Source organism: Grampus griseus (assembly GCF_964374135.1).
Source record: "Grampus griseus genome assembly, chromosome: 14".
In the NCBI taxonomy this organism is placed as follows: Eukaryota; Metazoa; Chordata; class Mammalia; order Artiodactyla; family Delphinidae; genus Grampus; species Grampus griseus.
Window position 1 is genome coordinate 42709390 of NC_139008.1, and position 25386 is coordinate 42734775.

The 25386-nt window shown below is 43.0% G+C and overlaps 1 protein-coding gene across 5 annotated transcripts in view; it reads left to right on the forward strand.

The window, feature by feature from the left end:
* Positions 1 to 25386, forward strand: part of KIZ (kizuna centrosomal protein) — a 113753-nt gene that overhangs the window by 47447 nt on the left and 40920 nt on the right. For 4 of the 5 annotated variants that reach the window (XM_082670498.1, XM_082670499.1, XM_082670502.1 and 1 more), the window contains exon 7: positions 22357 to 22470. The exons of the other annotated variant lie outside the window; for it this stretch is intronic. In XM_082670498.1, the coding sequence (XP_082526624.1) occupies positions 22357 to 22470 (114 nt within the window). The remainder of the gene's footprint in view (positions 1 to 22356; positions 22471 to 25386) is intronic. 5 annotated transcript variants of the gene reach the window in all.

Genomic DNA, 25386 nt, shown 5'->3' on the forward strand with positions numbered 1-25386 from the left:
CCAGAATTCTGAGATGGCCCCCGAAATTCCTGCCCCTGGTGTACACCTGTATGATCCCCTCGCCTTGAGTGTGGGCAGGACAGTGAGGGTGGTGGAGCTGCCTGCCGTGATTAGGATGTCATATGACAGAGATGAAGAATTTTGCAGATAATCAAAAGGACTTATCCAGATTGGACCTGATGTAAGTGGATCAGGCTTTAAAAAGAACGGGCTCAGAGATTCAAAGCAGCTGAGATATTACCTGCCATCTTGTGGAGGCCACGTGGCAAGAAGTGGTGTGCAGCATCTGGGAGCTGAGGACCTCAGTCCTTCCGTCATAAGGAACTGAACTCTGCCAGATACCAGTGAACCCGGAAGAGGACCCTGAGTCTTAGATGAGATTGCATCCCAGCCAACACCTTGATTTCAGCCTCGTGACACTGAGTGGAGACCCCACTAACCCATACCCAGACCCCAGACCCCTGGGAACTGTGAGATAAATTTGTGTTACATGCTAAATTTGTGGTAATTTGTTATGTAGCAATAGGAAAGTAATACAGTTGAACTGGAATCAAGGATTATAACTTTGCAAGGATTGTATGGGTAGAAGTCGCTACACATAACAGGCTGAATCAGATGTGTTCAGGGTCCAGTGTGGGAGCACATGATGACAGGGGATCGGAGTGAGCAGCCCAGCAGCCAGAATAACCTGTGCTTTCCCTTCCCTGTACCCTCACCATCTGAGCAGGTGCCTTTTCACACAGGGCCCCATGCAGGTGAGCAGGGATGGAAGGGGGTAGACAGGTAGGGACCTAGAAAAGTGGGTGTGCACATCTGTATTAACCAACAAGCTGTTTCTCACGCAAACATTATTTCTCTGGTTCTTTCTCTAGTGAATGTAGCAATGTATTGAGAGTTTTTTGTTTTGCTCTGTTTTGTTTACAAATGCGTAATGTCATAGATCCACCTTTGCAATGTCATCCAAAGTAGTTTTACTGTCTAAAAATTCCCTTTGCTCCATCTACTCATCTCTCTTTCCTCCCCATCACCCAAACCTCTGGTAACCACTGATTTTTTTATTGTCTCTGTAGTTTACCTTTTCCAAATGTCATGTACTTGGAGTTAGACAGCATGTGGCCTTTTCAGATCGACTTCTTTCACTAAGCAGTATGCATTTTAGATTCCGTCCTGTCTTTTCATGGCCTGATAGCTCATTTCTTTTCAGTGCTGAATAATATTCCATTATCTGGATATACCACAGTTTATCCATTCACCTACTGAAGAACATCTCTGTGGCTGCCACGTTTGGGCAATTATGAATAAAGCTGCTGTGGACATCCATGTGGAGGTTTTTGTGTAGACATAGGGTTTCAACTCATTTGGGTAAATATACCGAGGAGCGCAATTGCTGGAGTGTATGGTAGACTATGTTTAGCTTTGTAAGAAACCCCCAAATTGTCTTCCACAGAGGCTGTACCATTTTTATTCTCACGAACAATGAAAGAGAGTTCTTGTTGCCGTACATCCTTGTCAGCATTTGGTGTTGTCGGTTTTCTCGATTTTAGCCATCCTAATAGGTATGTGATGATATCTCGTTGTTTTCATTTGCAATTCCCTGATGACATATGATGTTGAGCATCTTTTCATGTACTTATTTACCATTCATATATCTTCTTTGGTGAGATGTCTGTTCGCATCTTTTGCCTATTTTTTAATTGGGTTCTTATTTTTATTATTGAGGGTTTTTTTTTAAATAAATTTATTTATTTATTTTTATTTTTGGCTGCGTTGGGTCTTTGTTGCTGCACACGGGCTTTTCTCTAGTTGCAGCGAGCAGGGGCTACTCTTTGTTGCGGTGCATGGACTTCTCATTGGGTGGCTTCCCTTGTTGCAGAGCACAGGCTCCAGGCACGTGGGCTTCAGTAGTTGTGGCACTCGGGCTCAGTAGTTGTGGCTCACGGGCTCTAGAGTGCAGGCTCAGTAGTTGTGGTACACGGGCTTAGTTGCTCCGTGGCATGTGGGATCTTCCCAGACCAAGACTCGAACCCGTGTCCCCTGCATTGGCAGGTGGATTCTTAACCCCTGCGCCACCAGGGAAGTCCTTATTGTTGAGTTTTAAGAGCTCTTTGTATATTTCAGATACAGGTCCTTTATCAGAGAGATAATGTGATTTTCAGATATTTTCTCCCAGTCTGCAGCTTGTCTTTCCATTTTCTTGACAGTGTCTTTTTCAGAACAGAAGATTTTGTTTTTGCTTTATTTCTTTTTTTAAGCCACTCTAGGGGTGGCCGGCACCAGCAGCAAGTTCCACCACTGCTGCTGGTATGAGCTACTCAAGGCACCAACCAGCCATCTTGAGAGCCCCAGAAGTTTTCATTTTAATAAAGTCCAGTTTATCAGTTTTGTCCTTGCATTGTGTATTTGGTATTGTATCTAAAAATCATCACCAAATCCAAGGTCACCTAGATTTCCTCTTATGTTATCTTCTAGAAATATTATAGTTTGGCATTTTACATTTAGATCTGTGATCATTTTGGTTAATTTTTGTGAAAGATATAAGATCAGTGTCTAGATTTATTTTTTTTCATGTGGATATCTTTTTGTTCCAGTACCATCTGTTGAAAAGACTGTCCTTTCTCCATTGAATTGTCTTTGCTCCTTCATAAAAGAACAGTTGACTATATTTGTGTGCGTCTATTTCTGGGCTCTGTATTCTGCTCCATTATCTATTTGTCTGTTTCTTCACCAATACCATACTGTCTTGATTATGGCTGCTTTATAGTAAATCTTGAAGCTGTGAAATGTCAGGTCTCTGACTTCATTTTTCTTCAGTGCTGCATTGGCTGCTCTGAGTCTTTTCACCTTCCCTATAAATTTTAGAATCTATTTGTCACTGTCGCACCAAAAAAAATAACTTGCTGGAATTTTGACTGAAGTTGTATTGAATCCATAGATCAAGTTGGGAAGTGCTGACGTCTTAACAGTGTTGAGTATTCCTATGCATGAAATTGGAATATCTCTCCATTTATTTAGATGTTGATTTCTTTCATCAGTTTTGCAGTTTTCTTCTTGCAGTTCTTGTACATATATTGTTAGACTTATTCTTAAGTACTTCTTTTTTTGGTGCTAATGTAAATGGTATTTTGTTTTTAATTTTAAATCCCAATTATTCATTGCTGCTGTATAGGAAAGGAATTGACTTTTGTATATTAACCTTATATCCTGCAACATTGCTATAATCATTGATTAGTTCCAGGGTTTTGGAGTTTTTTGGTTGATTCTCTGGCATTTTCCACATAGACAAGCATGCCATCTTTGATTAAAGACAGTTTTATTTCTCTTTTAATCGATGTCTTGTATTTCCTTTTTCTGTCTTATTGTATTAGTTAGGACTTCTAGTACAGTGTTGAGTAGTAGTGGTGAGAAGGGACATTCTTGCCTTGTTCTTGATGTTATAGGGAAAGAATCTTGTTCTTCCCCATTAAGCATAATGTTAGCTGTAGGTTTTTTGTAGATGTTCTTTATCAAGTTGAGGAAGTTCCCTTCTGTTCCAGGTCTGAGAGTTTTTTATCATGAATGAATGTTGACTTTTTCTTATGCTTTTTCTATACCTAATGATAATGATCATCTGATTTTTCTTCTTTAGCCTGTTGTGATGGATTTCATTCATTAATTTTCAAATGTTGAATCAGCCTTCCATGCCTGGGATAAAATTCATTTGGTCATGGTGTATAATTTTTTTATACATTGATGGAGTCAGCTTGCAAATATTTTGTTAAGGATTTTTGCATCTATGTTCATGAGAGATACTGATCTGTAGTTTTCCTTTCTTCTGATGTCTTTGTTTTGGGTATAAAGGTAATGCTAGCTTTATAAAATGAGTTAGGAAGTATTCCCTCTGCTTCTGTCCTCTGAAAGAGATTGTAGAGAATTGGCAGTATAATTTCTTCTTGAAATATTCAGTAGAATTCACCAGTGAACCCAACTGGACCTGGTGCTTTGTTTTGGAAGATTATTATTGATTCAGTTTCCTTAACATACATGGTTCTACTCATATTACCTACATCTGTTTGTGTGAGATTTGATAGATTGTATCCTTCAAGAAATTGGTCCATTTCATCTAAGTTAAGAAATTTGTGAACGTAGAGTTCTTATTACTCCTTTATTATCCTTTTAATGTCCATGGGATCGATAATGATAGTCTCTTATTTCTAATATCTGTGTCTTCTCTCTTTTTTTCTTGGTTAGCCTGGTGTTATAGACTGAATTTGTTTGTGTCCCCAAAATTTATATGTTGAAGCCCCAGTTCCCAAGTGACTATATTTATAGATAAGATCTGTGAAGAGGCGATAAAAAGTTAAATGAAGTCATAAGGGTGAGGCCCTAATCCTGTAGAGGTGGTGCCCTTGTAAGAAGAGGAAGAGACACCAGAGCTCTTCCTTCTGTGCTATGTGAGGACACAGAAGGGGGCCAATCTGCAAGTCTCACCAGGGACCAAATCAGTCAACACCTTGACCTTGGACTTCCCTGCCTCCAGAATTATGAAAAATAAATTCCTGTTGTTTAACACAGTTTGTGGTATTTTGTTATGGCAGCCTGAGCAGACAAATACATCTGACTAGAGGTTTATCCATTTTGGTTTGTTGTTTTGTTTCTTTTTTAAATAACCAGCTTTTTGCCTTGTTGATTTTCTTTTTTGTTCTCTTGTTTTCAATTTCATTGGTTTCTGCTCTAAATTTTATTATTTCTCCTGCTTGCTTTGGATTTAACTTGCTCTTTTTTCTTGTTTCCTAGGGTAGAAGCTTTGATTATTTATTTTAGATCTTCTAAAACATGCATTTAATGTTATAAATTTCCCTGTAAGCACTGTTTTCACTGCATCTCATAAATTTTGATAAATTGTATTTTCATTTTCGTTCAATTCAAAATATTTTAAAATTTCTGTTAAGACTTCTTCTTGACCAGTGTGTTATCTAGAAGTGTGTTGTTTAATCTCCAAATATTTTTAGATTTCCTGTTATCTTTCTGTTATTGATCTTATTGTGATCTGAGAGGATACTTTCTATGACTTTTGTTCTTTTAACTTTGTTGAGGTGTGTTTTATGGCCCAGAATGTGGTTTATCTTGGCAAATGTTCCATGTGAGCTTGAGAATAATGTGTATTTTGCTGTTGTTGGATGAAGTGTCCTATATATGTCAGTTAGATCAAGTTGATTAATGGTGCTCTCCAGTTCAGCTGTATCCTTGCTGACTGTTTACCTGCTAGATACATCAGTTACTGGTATAGGTGAGTTGAAGTATTCAATTGTAAGAGTGGATTTATCTTTTTCTTCTTGCAGTTCTACCAGTTTTTGCTTATGTATTTTGATGCTCTGTTGTTGCATACATACACATTAAGGATTTCTATGATATTCCTAGGTGTGCTGTTTTGGGTGTTTATCCTGCTTGGTGTTCTCTGAACTTCCCGGATCTGTGGTTTGGAAAATTCTCAGCCATTATTTCTTCAGATATTCCTTCTGCTCCTTTCTCTCTTTTTTCTTCTAGTATTCCCATTACTTTTGTAAGTTTTGTAAGAGATTTCCAAACTGTCTACCAAAGTGGCTGTAGCATTTTGCATTCTTACCAGCAATGAATGGGAGTTCTTGTCGCTCCACATCCTCACCACCATTTGGTGTTATCAGTGTTCTGGATTTGGGCCATTCTTAGCATTGTGCAGTGGTATTTCATTGTTTTATATATGTATGTATGTATGTATGTCTGGCTGTGCTATGTGGCTTGTGGGATCTTAGTTCCCCGACCAGGGATCGAACCCATGCCTCCTGCAGTGGAAGCATGGAGTCTTAACCACCAGACCACCAGGGATTTCCCCTCATTGTTGTTTTAATTTGCATTTCCCTGATGACATAGGATGTGGAACATCGTTACATATGCTTATTGACTGTACGTACATCTTTGGTGAGATCTCTCTTAAGGTCTTTGGCCCAGTTTTAGTTGAGCTGTTATTTTTCTTATTGTTGAATTTTAAGAGTTCTTTATATATTTTGGATAACAGTCCTTTATCAAATGTGTCTTTTGCAAATATTTTCTCCCAGTATGTGGGTTGTCTTCTCATTCTCTTGGCATTATCTTCTGTAGAGTATGAGTTTTTCCTTTTAATCAAGTCCAGCTTATCAATTAATTCTTTCACGGATCCATGCCTTTCGTGTTGTATCTAAAAAGTCATCGCCATATCCAAAGTCATTTAGGTTTTCTCTTATGTTATCTTTTAGGAGTTTCATAGTTTTGTGTTTTACGTTTAGAACTGTGAACCGTTTTGAGTAAATTTTTGTGAAGGGTATAATGTCTGTGTTTGGATTCTTTTTTTTTTTTTGCATGTGGATGTCCACTTGTTACAGCATGTTGATGAAAAGTTAACTTTTGTGGGGGTGGTTATCTTTCATTTGAAGATTTTTTTTATTGAGATATAATTGACATATAACTTTATATTAGTCTCAGGTGTACAACATAATGATTTGATATTGGTATACATTGCAAAATGATCATCACAGTAAGGCTAGTAACATCCAACACCACACAGTTAAAATTTTTTTTATTGTGAAAATTTTAAGGATTTACTCTCTTAACAGCCTTCAAATATATACTACAATATTATTAACTATAGTCACCATGCTCTATGTTACATCCCCAGAACTTATTTTATAACTGGAAGTTTGTATACTGTACTGCCTTCACCCATTTGGCCTCCTCCCACCCTTTGCCCACCTCTGGCAACCACCAAACCACCAATCTGTTTTCTGTATCTATTAATTGAGTTTTTTTTTAGATTCCACATATAAGTGAGATCATACAGCATTTGTCTTTCCCTGACTGATTTATTTCACTTAGCATAATGCCCTCAAAGTCCATCCATGTTGTCACAAATTACAGGATTTCCTTCTTTTTTATGGCTGAATAATATTCCATTGTAAATATATAGCACAATTTCTTTATCCACTCATCCATCACTGGACACTTAGGTTGCTTCCATATCTTGACTATTGCAAATGATGCTTCAGTGAACCTGGGGGTGTGTATATCTCTTCAAGTTAGTGTTTTCATTTCCTTCAGGTAAATACCCAGAACTGGAATTGCTGGCTCATATGGTAGTTCTATTTTTAATTTTTTGAGGAACCTCCATACTGTTTTCCATAGTGGCTGCACCAATTTACATTCCCACCAACAGTGCACAAGCGTTCCCTTTTCTCTCCCTTTTCTCCTTGCCAACACTTGTTATTTCTTTTCTTTTCTTTCTTTTTTTTTTTTTTGTGGTATGCGGGCCTCTCACTGTTGTGGCCTCTCCCGTTGCGGAGCACAGGCTCCAGACGTGCAGGCTCAGTGGCCATGGGTCACGGGCCCAGCCACTCCGCAGCATGTGGAATCTTCCCAGACCGGGGCACGAACCCGTGTCCCCTGCATCAGCAGGTGGACTCTCAACCACTGCGCCACCAGGGAAGCCCTTCTTTTCTTTTTGATGATAGCAGTTTTAACGTGTAAGATGATATCTCATTGTGGTTTTTATTGCATTTCCCTGATGATCAGTGATGTTGAGAACTTTTTCTTGTACTTGTTGGCTATCTGTATATCTTCTTTGGAAGGATGTCTATTCAGATCCTCTGCCCATTTTTAATCAGATTGTTTGGGTTTTTTGCTGTTAAGTTGTATGAGTTCTTTATATATTTTGGATATTGACCCCTTATCAGACATGATATGCACATATTTTCTCCCATTCAGTAGGTTGCCTTTGTATTTTGTTGCTGACTTCCTTTGCTGTGTAGGATTTTTTTAGTTTGATATCGTCCCACTTGTCTATTTTTGCTTTTGTTGCCTGTGCTTTTGGTGTCATATCCAAGATATCTTTGCTAAGACCAGTATCAGGTAGCTTTTCTCCTGTGTTTTCTTCTAGGAGTTCTGTAGCTTCAGGTCTTACATTTAAATCTTTAATCCATTTTGAGTTGATTTTTGTATGGTGTAATATAAGGGTCCAACTTTGTTCTTTTACATGTAGCTATCCAGTTTTCCAACACCATTTGTGGAAGAGGTTGTCTTTTCCCCACAGTGTATTTTCTCCATCGTGACACTCTTGTCGAAGATCATTTGGCTGTATGTGCATGGCTTTATTCTGTTCCATTTGTCTATGTCTGTATTTATGCCAGTACCATGCTGTTTTGATTACTGTAGCTTTGTAATATGTTATAAAACAAGAAAATGAGTCCTCCTGCTTTGTTCTTTTTTCTCAATATTATTTTGGCTATTCAGAGTCCTTTGTGATTCCAAATGAATTTTAGGATTGTTTGCTATTTTTCTGTAAAAAATGCCACTGGGAGGTTGAGGGATTGCATTGAATCTGTAGATCATGTTGGGAAGTATATACATTTTAACAGCATTAAGTCTTCAAACCCATGAACACAAGTTGTCTTTCCATTTATTTGTGTTTAATTTCTTTCAACAGTGTTTTGTAGTTTTCAATGTGCAACTTGCCTCCTTGGTTAAGTTTATTTTTAAGTATTTTGTTCTTCTTTTTTTTTTTTTTTTAACAACGTAACAGGAGTAACAGTTTTTAAAAAAATATTTATTTATTTATTTGACTGCGTTGGGTCTTAGTTGTGACATGCGGGATCTTTAGTTGCGACATGCAGGATCTAGTTCTCTGACCAGGGATCGAACCCGGGGCCCCCTGCATTGGGAGCACGGAGTCTTAACTGCTGGACCACAAGGGAAGTCCCTATTTTGTTCTTTTATGCTATTATAAATGGGATTATTTTCTTAATTTCCCCTTTAGATTGTTCATTGTATAGAAATGCAACTGATTTTTTGTGTGTTGACTTTGTATCCTGCAACTCTACTGAATCATCATACTATAAATGTGTTTTAAAGCCATGGGCCCTGAGAGGACCGTTAGGAAGTAAGCATACATAGGAAAGCAGCCCAAGGCCTGACTCCACAGTCAAGGTCAGGAAGATCAGAAGGAACCAGAAAAGGAGTCTGGGAGGAGTCTGCGGTGAAGAGTGAGGAGAACTGAGGGCCAGGCTTGTGCTATAGATGCCAAGTAGAGTGTTTTAAGTGGGGTTTAGAGAGATTAAATAACCTTCCTAGGGCACACAGCTGGCTGGAGGTGCAGGTGACGTCCAGCCTGGAGGGCACATGCCAGAATTCATGCTCCTAATTTCTGCGCTCTGCCATGCAAATCACAACCATGACGGTGGTGGTGTTCCCTTCAGTAGCACCAACTCTGTGCCAGATACTGTTGTGAGAGCTTTATTTATAATAACCCATTTATTCCTATCACCATCGTCATTTTATAGAGGCGGAAACTGAGAAACAGAGAGGTTGTTCAGAGTCACAAAGTGGCTCAGTGTGCTTTGAACTCAGCCGTCTGGGTCCAGGGTCTGCATTCTTAACTGTCTGCCAGTTATTCTCTCCACTGCCTACGTAACTGGAGTGTCATCAAGGGTAATATTTCATAAGGTTGAATAAGGAAGCTCAAGAAACAAATAGATTCTTTAATTAGAAAAAGAAAAGAAAACCAAGCAGCGGCAGTTTGACCTTTGGCTCTGTGCATATTGATTTTTGTGCCTTCCAGCCTCAAATAAGCTGATGAAGTGCTATGTACCTTTCTTCCAGCTTGAACAAAGTACTTGCCGAGTTGCTTTGTTCTTTCTCCCCCTGGAGCATGCCTGAAAGCTAAATCTAATACTGCCTTTTAAGTTAAGTCAAATGAAAGCCTTGGTTTCTCAAGGTCCTAAAAATGCGATCACATTGATTGAATCTCATCCAGTGATTTTAATTTAGCCCCTCTCAGAAATTAAATATAGGAAGGAAATTCTTGCATCTGAGAAAGACTTGCTGGTGGAAATCATGTTGCCTGGAGTAATAGGTTACAACCAAATTCTTTGGAATTTACCCAGCGTTCACTTTTAGAGGAGCTGGAAGCACACTGATAAATGCAGTGTTCCTTCTGATGTGATGGCACCTTCAGATAGCTGTTCTCAGTTGTTTTTTTCTTCACTGTCGCTTGTTTTTCCTGGACATGACCTCTGCCCCTCAGTACAGGTGCTCCCCTGAGCTTTTTCTTGCCACTCCACATATTCTGCCTTTTGTTCTCAAAGTAAGGCTGTGCAATACACTTCTGGAAAAAATAACCCCGTGCCGGGGTGGGGGTGGGGTGCACAGTGCATCCCCTTCACGTTCAACCTGGCACTTCATTCTCCAGTCTTGCCTGTGCCTCTCCTGTTAGCTCATCTGTTTTGATCTGAAAAATCTGAGACTTTTCTTATGTTTGTTTTGGTTTAAATTTTTAAAGTCCATAACCAGGTTTTCAAGAGGGCAGTAATCCTGAGACGTGATTGTCAGCAGAGTAGGCAGTAATTACAGCCATTATCACCTGGTGTGTATACAGATGTTAAAAGAACTCTCCATTGGCCAGCCTCAGCCTGGTGTCCCACCTTTGCCAGCCATCTCATCACAGGCTGCTGGCCTCAGTCAGAAGAGGTGACCTGGAGCGAAGGCAGTGTGGGGAATGCTGAGAAGCACTTGCAAAGGTTACAAAAGAGCTGCTTTCACCAGCAAGACAGGTCTGCTGATGAAAATTTCCTCCATTTTTGTTTGCTTACTTATTCCAGTTCTTAAATGCTTATATGTATATTCAGGTTTTCATGTATTTTGAGTCAGTTTTGAAAATCTATAGTGTACTAGAAAGAGATCCATTTTCTAAGTTTTCAAATTTGTGGGCATATTTTATATTTTAGAATTTCTACTGTGTCAATAATTATGTCCCCTTTTTTCTTTGCTCTTTTTTGGAATGACTTATATATATATAAAATATATGAGTTTCAGGAAGAAACCTAAAGAGGATTTACATTTGCTCCCGGCAGCGTCTCGGGCAGAAGCAGTCCTGGGTTACTTTCATCCAGGTCTGAGGATTGAGATGGGTTGAAGCCAGGCTTTGGTCCCTCTGAGGGCCAGACTGTATCTGTTTCACCCTTATCTGTAGGAAGTAGCCCTATGAGTTTCCAGTTCCAAGTGTGGATGATTTATTAGGGTTCCCCTTCCTTGGTGGACCTGGACTTGAGTTTTTATTCTCTTGCTTTCTGAGGTCATCCAAAGCTCCACTCAGCTTCTCACACTTATTAGCTACCTTTTCAGAAATTGGCACATGCCCTTCAAAGAAAAGATGCCCCCAAATGTTAGGCTCATCTCTCTGAATTTCCTTTTTCTCTAGATTTTGATCCTGTAGTTTTTTCCTACTTTATCTCTCTAATGTTATCAAAGACATATTTATATATATATATTTGGTCTTAATGCAAGGATTAGCTTGCATTACCAACAAGAAGCTGAACTCCTTATCTTAGGTACTTTTTAAGATAAGTGTTATTACTGAAAGATAGCATGCATGCAGAAAAGTGAACAAATCTTGAATATGCTGCTCGACTATGACAGGTGAATACGTGGTCACCCCGCCCAGGCAAGAAACAGCATGAGCACCCAAGCCTCCCCCTCCCTTCCCCACCATGTCCCCTGCTCCCGTCTCCCTCACAGTTACTTCTGCTCGGCCGCTGCTTCCTTTCTGAAGACCTAGGAAACCAGATCTCATTTGGCCGCTTTCACTTTTAATTATGAAACGCATAGTTTTGGCCGCGTCATTTCTAATTTGGTTTGCCCTTTACCTTTTAAATCTGTTCCTGGAACGGCTTTCTCCCCTTGCATGTCATCTTTCTTCCCTTGTGACGAGCCCTCTCGAGTCTGTTAACAATTTGTCCCTTCAGATTGTACACAATACTTTCTTGTTTTCCTGTGTGTGATTTCTAGAAAGCCTTCCAAACTGATGACCATGTGCTGACACGTAGAATATGCTATTTCAGGATGTGGTTGTGTTTTATACACATTTATGAACAATTATCCAGAATATGAACCTGTTGCCTTATTTTATTTCTCGTATCAGGCTAGCCCTGCCCCTGATTTCCTTTCTTGATCTAGAAACGATCACAAGAAACAAATCAGGAATTGTTTGGTTTGGAATGTTCTCTTGATCTCTGCTTGCTCTAGACATATTGTGAAATTGCAGGAACAATGGCAGAGCCATGACCTATTGTGACTGATCTTGGATCTCCTTTTGGCCGGTATCACCATTGACTAATCGAACTTGACTTCTCAGTTCTCATTTATCACCTTCATCAGATTCACTTTTTCGGCACAAGCACCGGGTACAGTGGCTGGCATATGTTGGCATCTGATAATTAATTAGTTCATGGTGATCTGATGTGATGGTTCCGGAAGTCAGGATTCAGGGATGTCCATGAGGTGAGACAGGAATGGCCAACCTTTTTTTTAAGTTAGAAATGAACTTGGCTTCTGTCTCTCCCACTTCTGACTCTTTTGGCAGTTTGGTAGATTTAATTTCTAGCATCGAAAAATCAGAATCCTGACAAAATGGGTGTTTTATTTTAGTTGGTCCTTTTCATTGAGAAATGGTGGGTATCATGCCGTGTAAGCATAGCTTGTGCTTCACATCAGCATGTAAGGTCCCCAGTGAGGCCCCAGAACTCAGAGTTCACCCAGGAAATAATCATCCAAATGGGTGTGATAAGTTTTCCTTAAAAATGGGATACCTTCCAGAAACAAGGTAATCAGAGCTGAAAATGTATCATAAAGGAAAACCCTAGTCTGAGCAGCTGTGGGGGACTCTCTGAAGCCAGGATGTGTGAGCAGCGGGAACGAGGTCTGCCTGCAGCAGGAAGGGAATGCCAGAGGCAGAACTGGGTAGTTGTGTGTTCATCGCCGCTCTGGGGAGAGAAGCGCTGAGTCCAGGGCTGGACAGCTCTGAAGATGTCTGGGGTGGGACAGTGGTGTTTTCCACACTCCACCTTGACCTACCTGAAATCTTTAATATCTCTTTAGGGATAGGCTTGGGTTGTTCTATAACCTTAATATGGTAATATTTGTAACAGTGCTAAGAACCTCTGTCATCTTTGAGTGGGGAGGGGGGCAGCTGCCTGTTTCATGGCCCCAGAGCTCCCTCTCCTGTTGCTCTCCCAGCATGTCGACAAGGTGGCCTCTTACTCCCCTCCTCACTCCAAGTGGAAAGATGCTTTTTGCTGCCCTGATAGTCCCCGTTCAGCTCCATTCAGAGCTCACTTCCAGAGTTTGTCCTCAGGGCAGACAGGTCCGCACCCACTGCAGTCCCCTCTGCTCACCCTGAAGTGGACCTGGGGACCCCCTTCCAGGTGGGCTACCCAACTTGGAGGTTCGCGTGCTTGGGCCCAGCAGTGGGGCCTCTGCCTCCATGGCTCTGACCGCACCATGTGGCCATGCCCTGCACAGTCCCTGGGGCCAGGGCAGCACCCACTGGCTCTACCCAGGCCCACACTTCACTGTGAGCCCTGTCCAAGTTGGGTGGATGACGATGGGGAGGGGTCCTCAGAGCAAAACTGGGATCTGTTTTCGGTCATCGGGTGGCAAACATCAACACTTCCCTCCTCTCTGTTTTGTTGCCGTTTTATTCCTCCTCTTTGGTTCCTCATGGCTCAGCTTCCCTGTTCTTAATCACCTTAACTGATATTTCCCACCTTTGAAGAACAGTCTTTGAGCCATTGATGATAGGCTTCTGGAAAAACCAAATTCATTTTAAGGTGGGATTAGAGAAGGCACATTGGAGCTTGAGACCTGAGTGGGAGGCTTCCCTTCAGGGGAGCTTTGCGGGGAGGGGGTGCAGGTAGGCCAAGCAGATAAGACAACCGAAAACCCAAAGGGAAGCAAAAAGTGAGCCCTTGATATGTTTTCTTGTACTTTTACAGTTGATCTCACCATTTTCAGTCTCTGCTGGGCCACTTACCTTAACCTCCAGGAGAGCCGTGAGGAGGAGTCCTGAACCCCCATCTTCTACGGCTTCCAACTAATTCTAATTTTTTTCTCACTACTCTCCCTCGTCAGGGTAATTTGTTTTAATTTGCTTGTCATTTTGATGGACTGAATGTGTGTCTAAATCTGCTGCTTACAGCAATGCTAGACTAGTTTTCTCCACGGCAGTGATGCTCAGACATATTCCACTGGCATTACCCTGCAGTGAGTAAAGTGGTCTTTTCCAAGTTTGTAGAAAATGAATCTTTGTAATTTTGAGAACTTTCTCAAAATCATTTCCCTAAAACTTTGGTACCTGCTATAGCTTGCCTACTGGGAGATAACAAAATGAGCGAGAGTGCCAAATGAATAAGGACGAAAAATATGGAAGCAGCTGATTTTGTTAGCTTTGACAGATTGGCTTTTTATCATGGATATATGTTTGATTTTTATATTGTATATATATATTCATCATCCGCTTGTAAAAGTTTTTCAGATTTGTGTGATGAAACAAAGTACATTAGTACACTCTGGTGTTTTGCAGAAAGTTCTGTTAACTCCAGGTGTTCTGCCACCTTAAACACTGAAAAGCACTACTTTCCAGCACCATCGAATCCCTAAATGAATTTTTTATGGTATTGAATCATGGCACTGATGGTCCTTACTGATCAGCTGAAATACAGATTACAAGGACATATGCTGTCCATGGTTGTTCGGAGCATTATTACATCTGTAATCACGAGCACACTTGGAATTGCTTTCCACTGTTTTGAAAAGTGCACTTACCTGGAATTAGGGATGTGCTTGTCTGACATCCCCTGAACCCCGACACTGACTAGAGAAGCCTTTTCACCTGGTTCCCAGAGTCTACCCAGGAGGGCCAGTTAACTTGGATTGTTTCCCTGCTTGCATCCTGCCTGCCTCTCCTCCGCAGTTAATCCATTTGTTCATTCACAATGATGATTTGGTATTGTCCACTTTCTTGTTTCTTCTTTTTGTCTTTGGCATCGCTTAAGCAGCTTCTTGGGTGAGTGAGCATTGAATAATAAAGTGATTCAGCTTCTTCATGGTAATACAGTATTGCCTCTCTGAAGGGCCCGGCAGCAAGTGGGCACAGTCTTTTCCTGTAGTCCTGTGTTTGATTTCTACTGACTCCTACAGCAGAGGGCAAGCGTTAATAGCCAAGTGTTCAGTCTCTTTCCTGCAGGTCCCTCCCTGGGTGCTGCTGCTGCCATTTCAGTGGCATCATTGAAGTGGACGCAGAACACTGAGTCAGTGACTGCCCTGGACCCCACTCCCATTCATCAGACTTAATTGGCCTTGAAGGAGTCTCATATGTCCCTTCTAGGTGAGAAGCGACGTAAACGCTAACTTATTTCAGGGTCTGAATGGTTCCTGAGCCTCAGCGACCCATCCACCACCCATCATGCCTTCTGGTCTCCCTCCAGCGGTGAAGCCACACTGGCCCAGCCTGAGCCTCCTGGTCTCTTCTCCTACAGATGCACCCCTGCACACACGCACACAAACACACACAGACACACGCGCACGCACGCGCACGTACACATTTGGAGACAGACCTGTACCAGCACGGCGAAAGTCTGATGTTTGGTTTTAGGGTCCTCCATCAGTCATTAAGCCCCAGCAAAGATGGTTCTACCCTGACGGTAAAAGATACCCCTTTACCAAAAGCACCTTCTCGCGTTTAATTATAGAACCAATGATGACGTCTAATAAAAAAAATTTTTTTTACTATGTTCATAGTATTTTTTAAACTTTTCCAAAATACATGGCCTGATTGTATTAAATTTTTGAAAGGCATCAGGTTGTCTGATAATGAGTCATTTACCCTGCATGTTCATTTTGGCAGCAGAGATTTAAAGCCCGGTCACTTTAGGTAACTGGCTCCATAAATCTGTTGTATGCACCTCAGATTGGAGAGCGCAGCCAGCACCCTAATGACGACACCCCTCTGGTGACATGTCAGGGACTTAACAGAAACCCAAGGAGCAAATGTTTCCAGCCTTCATCCTCCCAGCAGGGTGGATTTTTATCAACCTGGACGTTACGTTTGGGGCACACAGAGATTCTTGGCTACTAAGAACTCATTCTGGGTTCAGGCGGGTTCTTTCTTTTGAAGGCTGGAGGGGAGCACCAGTCAGAAAGGGGGCCTTCCAGCGCCTCATTAAGGAACTTAAAATCAGGTGGTCAGGGAGAGGGAGTAGTTCTGAGAATTGAAGTGGGGCAGAATAAGGAGATCTGTTTGGAGGCCAGCGAGGGGGAAAAGGCAGGGCTTTTGCTTGTGCAGCCTCTGCTGCTTTAAATAAAGAGCATGCTCGCAGGCCCGGGTGCCCCGCACGGCAAGCCCTCGATCCCAGCTGTCATCGCCCTCACACGGCCTCCAGGTGAAGAGAAGGAGCCCTTGTTTCCCGGGTGAAGAGAGGAGTCTTGTTTGTGACCCCTGGCCCGCGGCCGCCGCAGACCCCCGCCCCCGCCGCTGGCCTTTGTGCTGCCGCCCCCTCCTCCCCTCCCTCCGGCTTTGTGCTCCCTTCGAGTGCCCCCCCCCCCGGAAGGGACCACCCAGGGGGTTGCACAATGGGGGCCGAGGTAGCCACCAAAACATAGGTTTCCTAAGACAGCCCATGAAAAGAAAAATACTGTTTAACTATGTACATGTTTGTCCTTTCTACAACCGTTTTGTGTGGCCAACAAAACCCCACATCCAGACCCTGCCTCGGCCGCACCTACAGCTGTTCTGGCCACCGGGCGTCAGGCTTGGGATCCTTGCTCCCAGTTCCTGTTCCCAGGGTGCTAATTCTTCATGCCGGTTACGTTGACGCGTTTGGATTGATGGTCAGGAAGTTTGATAGCAAAGCAAACAAATTACGCTGGCCTGATGAAACTGTTTATCAGTCGTCCTCAGAGTTGGTGGCTTGGCGTGGCTCCTGGGTGAAATGTGTCTGTAAGACTACCCAACAAAAGCTGGCAGCCCAGAATTCAGTTCTCAATAGCCATTTACACCTCGGTAAAAGGATTAGCGCTGGCCGATTGCTACCCTGTTTAAATCTTAATTTGCATCTTTATGGAGGTAGGGCTTTCTTCGGGCCTCTCTGCTTCTGGGTTGTGTTTGTGTACCTGTGGGTGGGGTGTCACTAGAGGTTTTCTCTTATTGGCAAAGGTGCTAAATTGCTTCAGGAGGACCAGTAAGCTACACAAATTGAATTAGCGGCTCGGGTTTTGACTGACAACAGTCGGCTTTGGTTCATTAGTTATATTTTATAGCAGTTGTGGGCTTTGAGCATTAGGTACGTGAATGCATTCTGTTACTTCTGTTTAAGAACCTCATGGATCTTAGGAGAATTTTTAAATGTTCATTGTAATCAACAAGTTTCCGTGGGAATTAAATGCAGAAAACAAGGCCTGGGATCTGATAAAATGATAGTTTTTAAATCATCTTTTCTATCCAGACCATGTGTTCTTAGTGAAAAGATCAAAGCCACTTATGTTTCAAAAGGAAGGTAGGACTGAAGCCGTGAGTTTCCAGGCGGGGTTTCTGCGACCTCCGGAATTGGGTGCAGACAGTCCATCTGGGTTGTCCCCTTCCCACCCTCACGTGTGGGTTATTCCTCAGTGACAGGCTCACCATCCACAGCCACCTCTGCGAGTGATGCCTGTTTGTTGTTGCTTGTTCTGAAATACAGTTTCCTCCCTAAAACTTCGTTCTGGATGTAACCAACTCCTTTCTGATTCTTCAGTTTCGTTAAAAAGACAGTAAACGTAATTCATAAAACTTTTAACAAGTAACACTATAATATGTAAATTAGGTAAGCAAACTTGTCACTACCTGGAGTCGGGGAACACACCATGCTGACTACTGTCTCCTGGAGAAAAGGAAGCCCAGAAGTCAAGCTCGCATCACTGCAGCTGAAGCGCATCTGTGCCGAGTCCCCCAAAAACAGCACCCACGGGCATGTGTGAAAGTCATATGCTACAGTTAAGGAAAAGTTTATTTTCTGTTTGCTAAGAAGTCATTTTCAGCTTGTGATACTGAAAGAAAAAGCATAACACCTTTTCTCCCTTACTTCACACAAAAAATTCTACCTTAATTTGAGTGCTCACATTAGCCTGACATGGAATTGCTTTCTTGTAAATTATGTCCTAAATTCTGTGTGACTGAAAAATGAAGCTTTCTTAGAAAGTAATTACTTTAAATTTAGCCAAAACCTTAGAAAGTAATTACTTTATGGACTTCCCTGGTGGCGCAGTGGTTAAGAATCCGCCTGCCAATGCGGGGAACACAGGTTCGAGCCCTGGTCCAGGAAGATCCCACATACCGCAGAGCAACTAAGCCCGTGTGCCACAACTACTGAGCCTGCGCTCTAGAGCCCGCGAGCCACAACTACTGAGCCCGTGTGCCACAACTACTGAAGCCTGTGCACCCTAGAGCCCATGCTCCACAACAAGAGAAGCCACCGCAGTGAAAAACCCACGCACCACAACAAAGAGTAGCCCCCACTCCCCGCAACTAGAGAAAGCCTGCGTGCAGCAATGAAGACCCAACGCAGCCAAAAATAAATAAATATTTTTTTAAAAAAAGTAATTACTTTAAATTTAGCCAAAAACTAATTTTATTTATTGTATACTTAACTATTATTGGATAAAATAAAATATTTTAAAGTGCTGTTTGTGTTTCTAGCAATTGCTTGTCATCCAGCAGGTTTGTCCACTTGCCGGACTTCACAGAAAACGACCGGATGGTAGGGCCCAGTGCCTTGGTGCCAGGCCACATATTCCCCCGGGGAGACTGGACATGGGCTGTCAGGCCATTGCCCTCCCAGCTGAAGTATTTTGGTAGGAATGCAAATAGAAGACATGAAACAAATTGGGGTCTTGAATTCTGAAATAGTATTTTCATAACACGTAGTCTTTAATCTTTAACTCAGTACACTGTGTGAATTATTTAAGAGTTATTTTCAGCAAAGGATTGATGGATATTTTGCAAACTAAAGTCTATCCCATGGGGAGATAACTGCTAGAAATCTCAACACAGACCAACTCATCAAGGTTCGGAGTTAATCTGGCATCGGCCGTAGCTCCATGGGGACAGTGCTTGCGGCCGTCTAATTGATCACTGTCTTGTTGATCACTCCTTGCGGAGCCCTGGAAGCCCCAGACTGGTGTGACACCAACATGTAAAAACAGGCTGTGACAACAGGCGTGTCATGAATTCCCTAATCTGTTTTTAAATCTTGGCCTGTCATTCAACACACAGTGTCTTTAAGTGTGTCTTCAGCATCCTGTGAAATCACAAGTCCAGTTGCTGTTCTCAACAGGCTTCTGGTCATGTTGAGAAGACTTGGCAGACAGGGCATAACTGGAGAGCAGTACAGAGTAGGATGCTGTCTGCGTTGTGCTAGAGGAATTCAGGGATGAGAAAGATCCCTGCGAAGAAGGCAGTCGGAGAAGCTCCCAGACAGATGTGGGGAGAGCTGGTCTAAGCAGACCTGATGTTTGGACCAATCAGACTAGGAAAGAACGAAGGCGTTTGGCGTGTGATGGAGCACTGGCCCCACCGTGGTGGTATCGGGTTGCGGGGGTGGGCGCGGATGCTGGCATCAGGGAGCATTGTCTGTAGGGGGTTTATAACAATAATCAAACCGCTGATCAGCTTTCTCTTCTCATCTTTCCTGAGAATGGCAGAGATAAAATGCTCATCCCTGGAGGGAGGCTGCCCCCACCCCTCCTTAGCACAGCAGCATTAACCAGTGTCTGCGAGTTCCCTGCTGTACTTGGGTTTGGGAGGAGGTGCGGAAGCCACAGCCCTTGCTAGGGGTTTACCACCTGGTCGGGAAGTGTGTCTAGAAGCATCGTAAGCTGGAGACCCCAAGCCTGCAGAGGGCCCCTGTTTGTCAAGCACAGTATTTAACTTTCTTTTGAATAGTTGCCCCATTTTAAAATTTGGGAGATGGCATATAAAAATAAAACTAGTAATTGTGAATTTCCAGCTTCTCGAAAACTGGAAAGATGGAGCCTCACGGAGACACACATTCCTCAGTGGAAGCCTAGGGTGACTGGCCGTTTGAGGTTGGCATGTGCCCCAGCTTTTAGCATCTTCAGCCCACCAGCCATGGGTGCTTGGGTCCTCCCGCACTGCACTCACACCTGCATGCTCCTCCCCGGCCACCCAGAGCACAGGGTCAGTCCCCTGGCCAGTCTGTCCCTCCCCAACCCCATAGAGGCACAGCTGCCAGGAAACCAGCCATGGCTCCAGAATCCACAAGGTTTATCTCTGTTGCCTCACCAGAGTTTTATACCGAATTTTATTTCCCTTTACTATTCCGTCACCACCAACTGCAGCCGCCACCTGGCCAGACTCATCTCCTTGCTGGTCCCCACACCTCTCTCATCCTGGCATTTCCCGTCGCCTTTGCCTTGTGGCTCCTTGGCTTCAGCTGTCATCTCTCCTCCATCTGCATCCTGCCCAGCAGAAGGTCCTCCTCCCACTTCCTGATTGTCTTCCCCTTGTGCGCTCCTTTACTGCTCTGAAATTGGCTTATCTTCCTCTTCTTAAGGGCAGGTCTTGATCTCCGGTGGCCTCAGCCTGCAGCGGCTTGAACAGAGTTTTGGTTCCCAGCCAGAGATTGAGGTCGGGTCACAGCAGTGAGAGTGCTGAATCCTAGCTACTAGACCAGTGGTCAGTGACAAGGCCCTGGCCCTTCAGCTTTGCAGAAAAGAATTCCCACAAAGAAGGTAGTGAAACAAGTAAAGTGTTTATTAGGAGGAAAAAGGGTACAGTACGTGTGGACTTTCAGAGAGAGAGTTGTGCCCTTGTGGTAGTTTGAATCACTTATGGGGGCATTTCTTCCGGGTTTCTTTTGGCCAGTCATTTTGATTTGCCTGATTCTGAGTCCATATTTGGTATATCTCAGGGTCCCGCCATGTGCATGCGCATCTCTCAGCCAAGATGGATGCCAGCGAAGAGACCTATGGGTAGGTTGGCATCACTCCCCTTTTGACCTCCAGGGAGCTTTCTAGTTGGGCAGATCTCTTTGACTTCGAGAATGAGAAGTAAGTGGTCTTTTATCTGGGCAGGGCCCAGCCTCTTCTCTCGATTGTCCTGCTATTTTCATCTTGGAGTATCATCCACAGGGAACAAACTCCAGCTGTTTACCGTGTGGGGGGGCCCATCTGTCTCCTGCCTCAGTCTCATTCTGTGAATTGGTTGGCGACAAGATAAAGCCTTCCAGGGAGAATCAGGACCCAGATTTTGCCTTAGGAAAAGCAGGTATCCATAGGTGCTGTAAGTTCCACTGGCCAGGAGTCCAGGAGGTGTGGGGCAGCAGAGCTCAGGATTGAAGGACCCAACAGGGTCTGGCCCATAGGGATGAAGACTCCAGGCTTAGCGTTTAGACAGGAGCTCGGGACTTGGCAAGGAGCTGTAGTGCCGACAGGGTGGTCCGGAGTCGAGAACAGGGCTTGAATCTGGGGGCCCATTTCTATTTCCTGCCCAGGGTGGAAACCTGCTCCAGAGTGGGGGTGGGCCTGTACCTCCAGTGTACAGGAGGAGCAGGTCTTTTTCATCCTTGCATCATCGGGCGCATGGCCATTGCATAGATCTAGTAACTTAACCAACCTTTGCACTAATTACAAATTAGTAGTACTTTGCTAATGAACATTGGTTTATAAGTTGCTTCATTTTCCTTTTGGGGTATGTATTGAATCTTCCCAACTACACATGTGATCAGTTCCTTTAAAGGAGAAATACTGTTTTGTCTTTGATATCTTCTCCCATAGCTTTTTAGAATCATGCAAACAGACATTCTTTTTTAAAGGAAGTTACTACCCAATCTCTTTGGAGGCTGTTGTGGCCCTATGACAGACCTAACCTAAAACAGTGGCCAAATTGTTAACACTCCACCAGTCCCCCCGTGGACTGCAAATAGATGATGAGGGCTAAATCCCTCTTTCCACTCCTTCCTGTTCTTACTAAGAATAAAGAAAATGTTGCAGTGGGGTCTGAATGGAGAAATAATAGTCATTTTTCTACATTCAGAAATAGAGGATGTAACCTGTACTTCAGCCAGCAGTTTTCAGTTTCTTAGCAGTGACAATTTAAGTAAATTTCATGTGAGTTGAGGAGCTCTAACTTTGTTATGATTGACAATGTAAAATTAGCCTTTTCTGCTGTTAAGATTATCTGGCATTCCTATCAGTCAGGTGGCATGTGGAATGAGATTGCACAGCTGTGGATTTGAACATCATTAAAGTCTTCAAAGGGTTAAAAGCTACTTCCTCTGATGGATTTAAAACTGCCACATACACACAAACAAGTTTTTCAAACCACCCCATTTTACATCTTTGTCGAGAGACAGTCTGGTTGCTGCATTTTTACGTCTAGATTGTATTACAGATATAGTTCAATAAACCATGAGGAACCACCATAGATTCTAGAAGCTGGCCGTCTGTGCTTAAATAAACATCTCCTGCAGTACCTGTTTTATTTTATAGGCTGTGTAATCGCAGTGACATTCTGAGAAAAGACCTTGACGCCTGTGAAGCAGCTGTCCTTCACCAGATCCCCAGACTCTCCCCTGGGGGTGGCAGCAACGAAAAGCAAGTCAGGTATGACTGTCGTCAAGTTGCTGCTGTGGTGGGTCGGCCTTTGTTCCCAGATAAGGGTCTCGAAACGCTGGTCCACATGATCAGCACTGTGCTGGGCACTTGCAGCATCAATTTAACTGTGGCTTCACCATCTCCTTCTTTGTGAATGTATCTGTTTTTCATTGTTAATTGGATATATCTACTCAACCCCTGCCCATAGCAACATTTTTAGGCTTACTTGGGGGGAGGAAAGATGGGTAGGCTTTGTCTGACATGTTAGCGTACCTTGGTGAACGCCCAGGTTATCCAGCAAAGCCACCATCTAGAGGGATGTCCTTAGCAGGTCCAAACCCCAGATAGGTTCCTAAATTTCCAAGGTCATGCTAGTGATACAGACCCCTAAGTACGTTCCTGCACCAACAGCATCGACAAGCCCTGGGAGCTTGTTAGAAATGCACGTTCTCGGGTCCCACCCCAGATCCACTGAATCAGGAGTCTGGAGGTGGGGCCCAGCCATGCAGGGTTTGAATGAGTGTTAAACTCTGCTTCCTCAAGTTCGAGAGCAGCGCTCGGAGGATGTGCCTTAAATGGCTAGAAAGCTGGGGTGAGAGAGTGGGGGTTAATCATTTGCAGGGTGGTTGGTGCATACGAACCATGATTCTTGTACGTCCTTCCTAAATCAGATAGAAATCGATCCTTCCACCCACCTTCTCGGCACTCTAGGTGTCTTCTCGTGCATGGCCTCAGAAGCTTCGTGGCATCTGGGCTTCTTAATTGAATTCGCAAAATTACAGTTGTGTAGTATGTGTAATAGTTTGTCCAGTGCTGGCCCCTGGTAGGTGCTTGATTCATGGTACGTGAATGTTACCAGTGTCCTAACCCCGATTTTTATTCGGGGGACTGACTACGTTTCCTCTTTATGAAGTAGGTCCCCACCATTTTGCAGCAGAGAACAAATGACAGCTCAGGTGTGGTCAGCCATCTGAAAGGGCCTTGACTGGCCAGGAGAGCCAGAGGGGCTTCGGGTCTGGTTGTCTAACATCCGGCCTTGTCTTCTCTCCCTTCCACATGCCACACAGGCACTTTTATGTAATGATATAAACAGGAAGGATAACATGATTTTCAGAGTAGAATTCAGCATAAATCCAGTGTGTATTGGGTCCCATCAGGGCATGAGGAGAAGTCAGGGTAATGGCCTCTAAAAGGACCTTGTTACAAGAAAACTTGGCTAATCTCAGGGCTCCATTCCACAGACCACAAGGTGAGGTTCACAAGTCCTGAATGTGTTTACATTCCCTTCTGCATCATGCTGTGATCTCCAGACTACAGAGAATGCTAGACATGACCTTCCTGGATCAGTAGCTTTTCAACTTAACAGCAGTAAAGGGCAGTGCACGAAAATCCTCTTCCATGTTTTTTATCATGTGAAGTGACAAAAGGCAGTCTTTAAAATACCCTTTACAGGGGTGTGGAAGAAGCTGGCTGGGGAGGAGTCTGTGGTCATTTGGTGATTGTGTACTGTAAGGCTCTTCAGCTGGACCCCGGCTTCTTTCTCACTGCCTTGTGTGTCTGTTGATATACTACTTGGCATAAACCACAGTTGTGGTATGTCGCATAAAAAGCATATTATGCATTTATAATTCTCTTTGCAAACTGAGTTGTTAGACTAAATGATTCATCGTGTGACTCTCTTAACCTGGGCTGCCAAACTGTAACTGTGGGTGATAAGATATGATATCTCCATCAACTACACCAGTGTTTGTTTTAGTTTCTCAACATGCATAAATAGAGCATTGGTTTCCATTATGAGAAGTTGCATTTTTACATGACTGTTGATCTACAGTTATGTATAAATCAGCCTTCCAGAAGAAATGATCCTTCTTTATGACCAACACAAATTTTAAAATTAATATCTGGAGCCTTCGGAACTGTTTCTTTGCCACAATCATTTTTTAAAGCCAGATAAAGAAGTCAGGAATGGTTCCATTATAATGTCACTGTTGTGTTCTGTTACAATTAGAATTACCCCGTGTCGTGAATGAGGATGCTGTTCACAGTGCACACTGATTGTCACTGGTTCCCTCGGAAAAAGGCCCAGGTGTCTACCTGACCTTTGAGAGACAGGCAGTCAGGTCTTAGCTGCCAGTCCTTTCTCACAGGCTTTATTTCTTTATTTTTTTAATGCTCCTTATATTTTATTTTATTATTTTTAATTGGGGTATAGTTGTTTTACAATGTTGTATTAGTTTCTACTGCACAGCAAAGGGAAGTAACATTCCCTGTGCCATACAGCAGGCCCTCATTAGCTATCCATTCCTTACACATTAGTGTATATATGTTAATCCCAACCTCCCAGTTCATCCCACCTCCCCTTACCCCCTTGGTGTCCATACGTTTGTTCCCTACGTCTCTTTCTGTTTCTGCCTTGCATACTGGTTCATCTGTACCATTTTTCTAGATTCCACATATATGCGTTAATATGCGATATTTGTTTTTCTCCTTCTGACTTACTGTACTCTGTATGACAGTCTCTAGGTCCATCCACATCTCTACAAATGACCCCATTTCATTCCTTTTTATGGCTGAGTAATATTCCATTGTATATATGTACCACATCTTCTTTATCCATCAAAATGGAGTAATTGTAAGATGGGGCACTGTAAAATTCTTAGAGGAAAACATAGGGAGAACACTCTTTGACGTAAATCACAGCAAGATCTTTTTTGACCCACCTTCTAGACTAATGGAAATAAAAACAAAAATAAACAAATGGGACCGAATGAAACTTCAAACCTTTTGCACAGCAAAGGAAACCATAAACAAGACGAAAGACAACCCTCAGAATGGTGGGAGGAGATATTTGCAAATGAATCAACAGACAAAGGATTAATCTCCAAAATATACAAACAGCTCATGCAGCTCAGTATCAAAAAAACA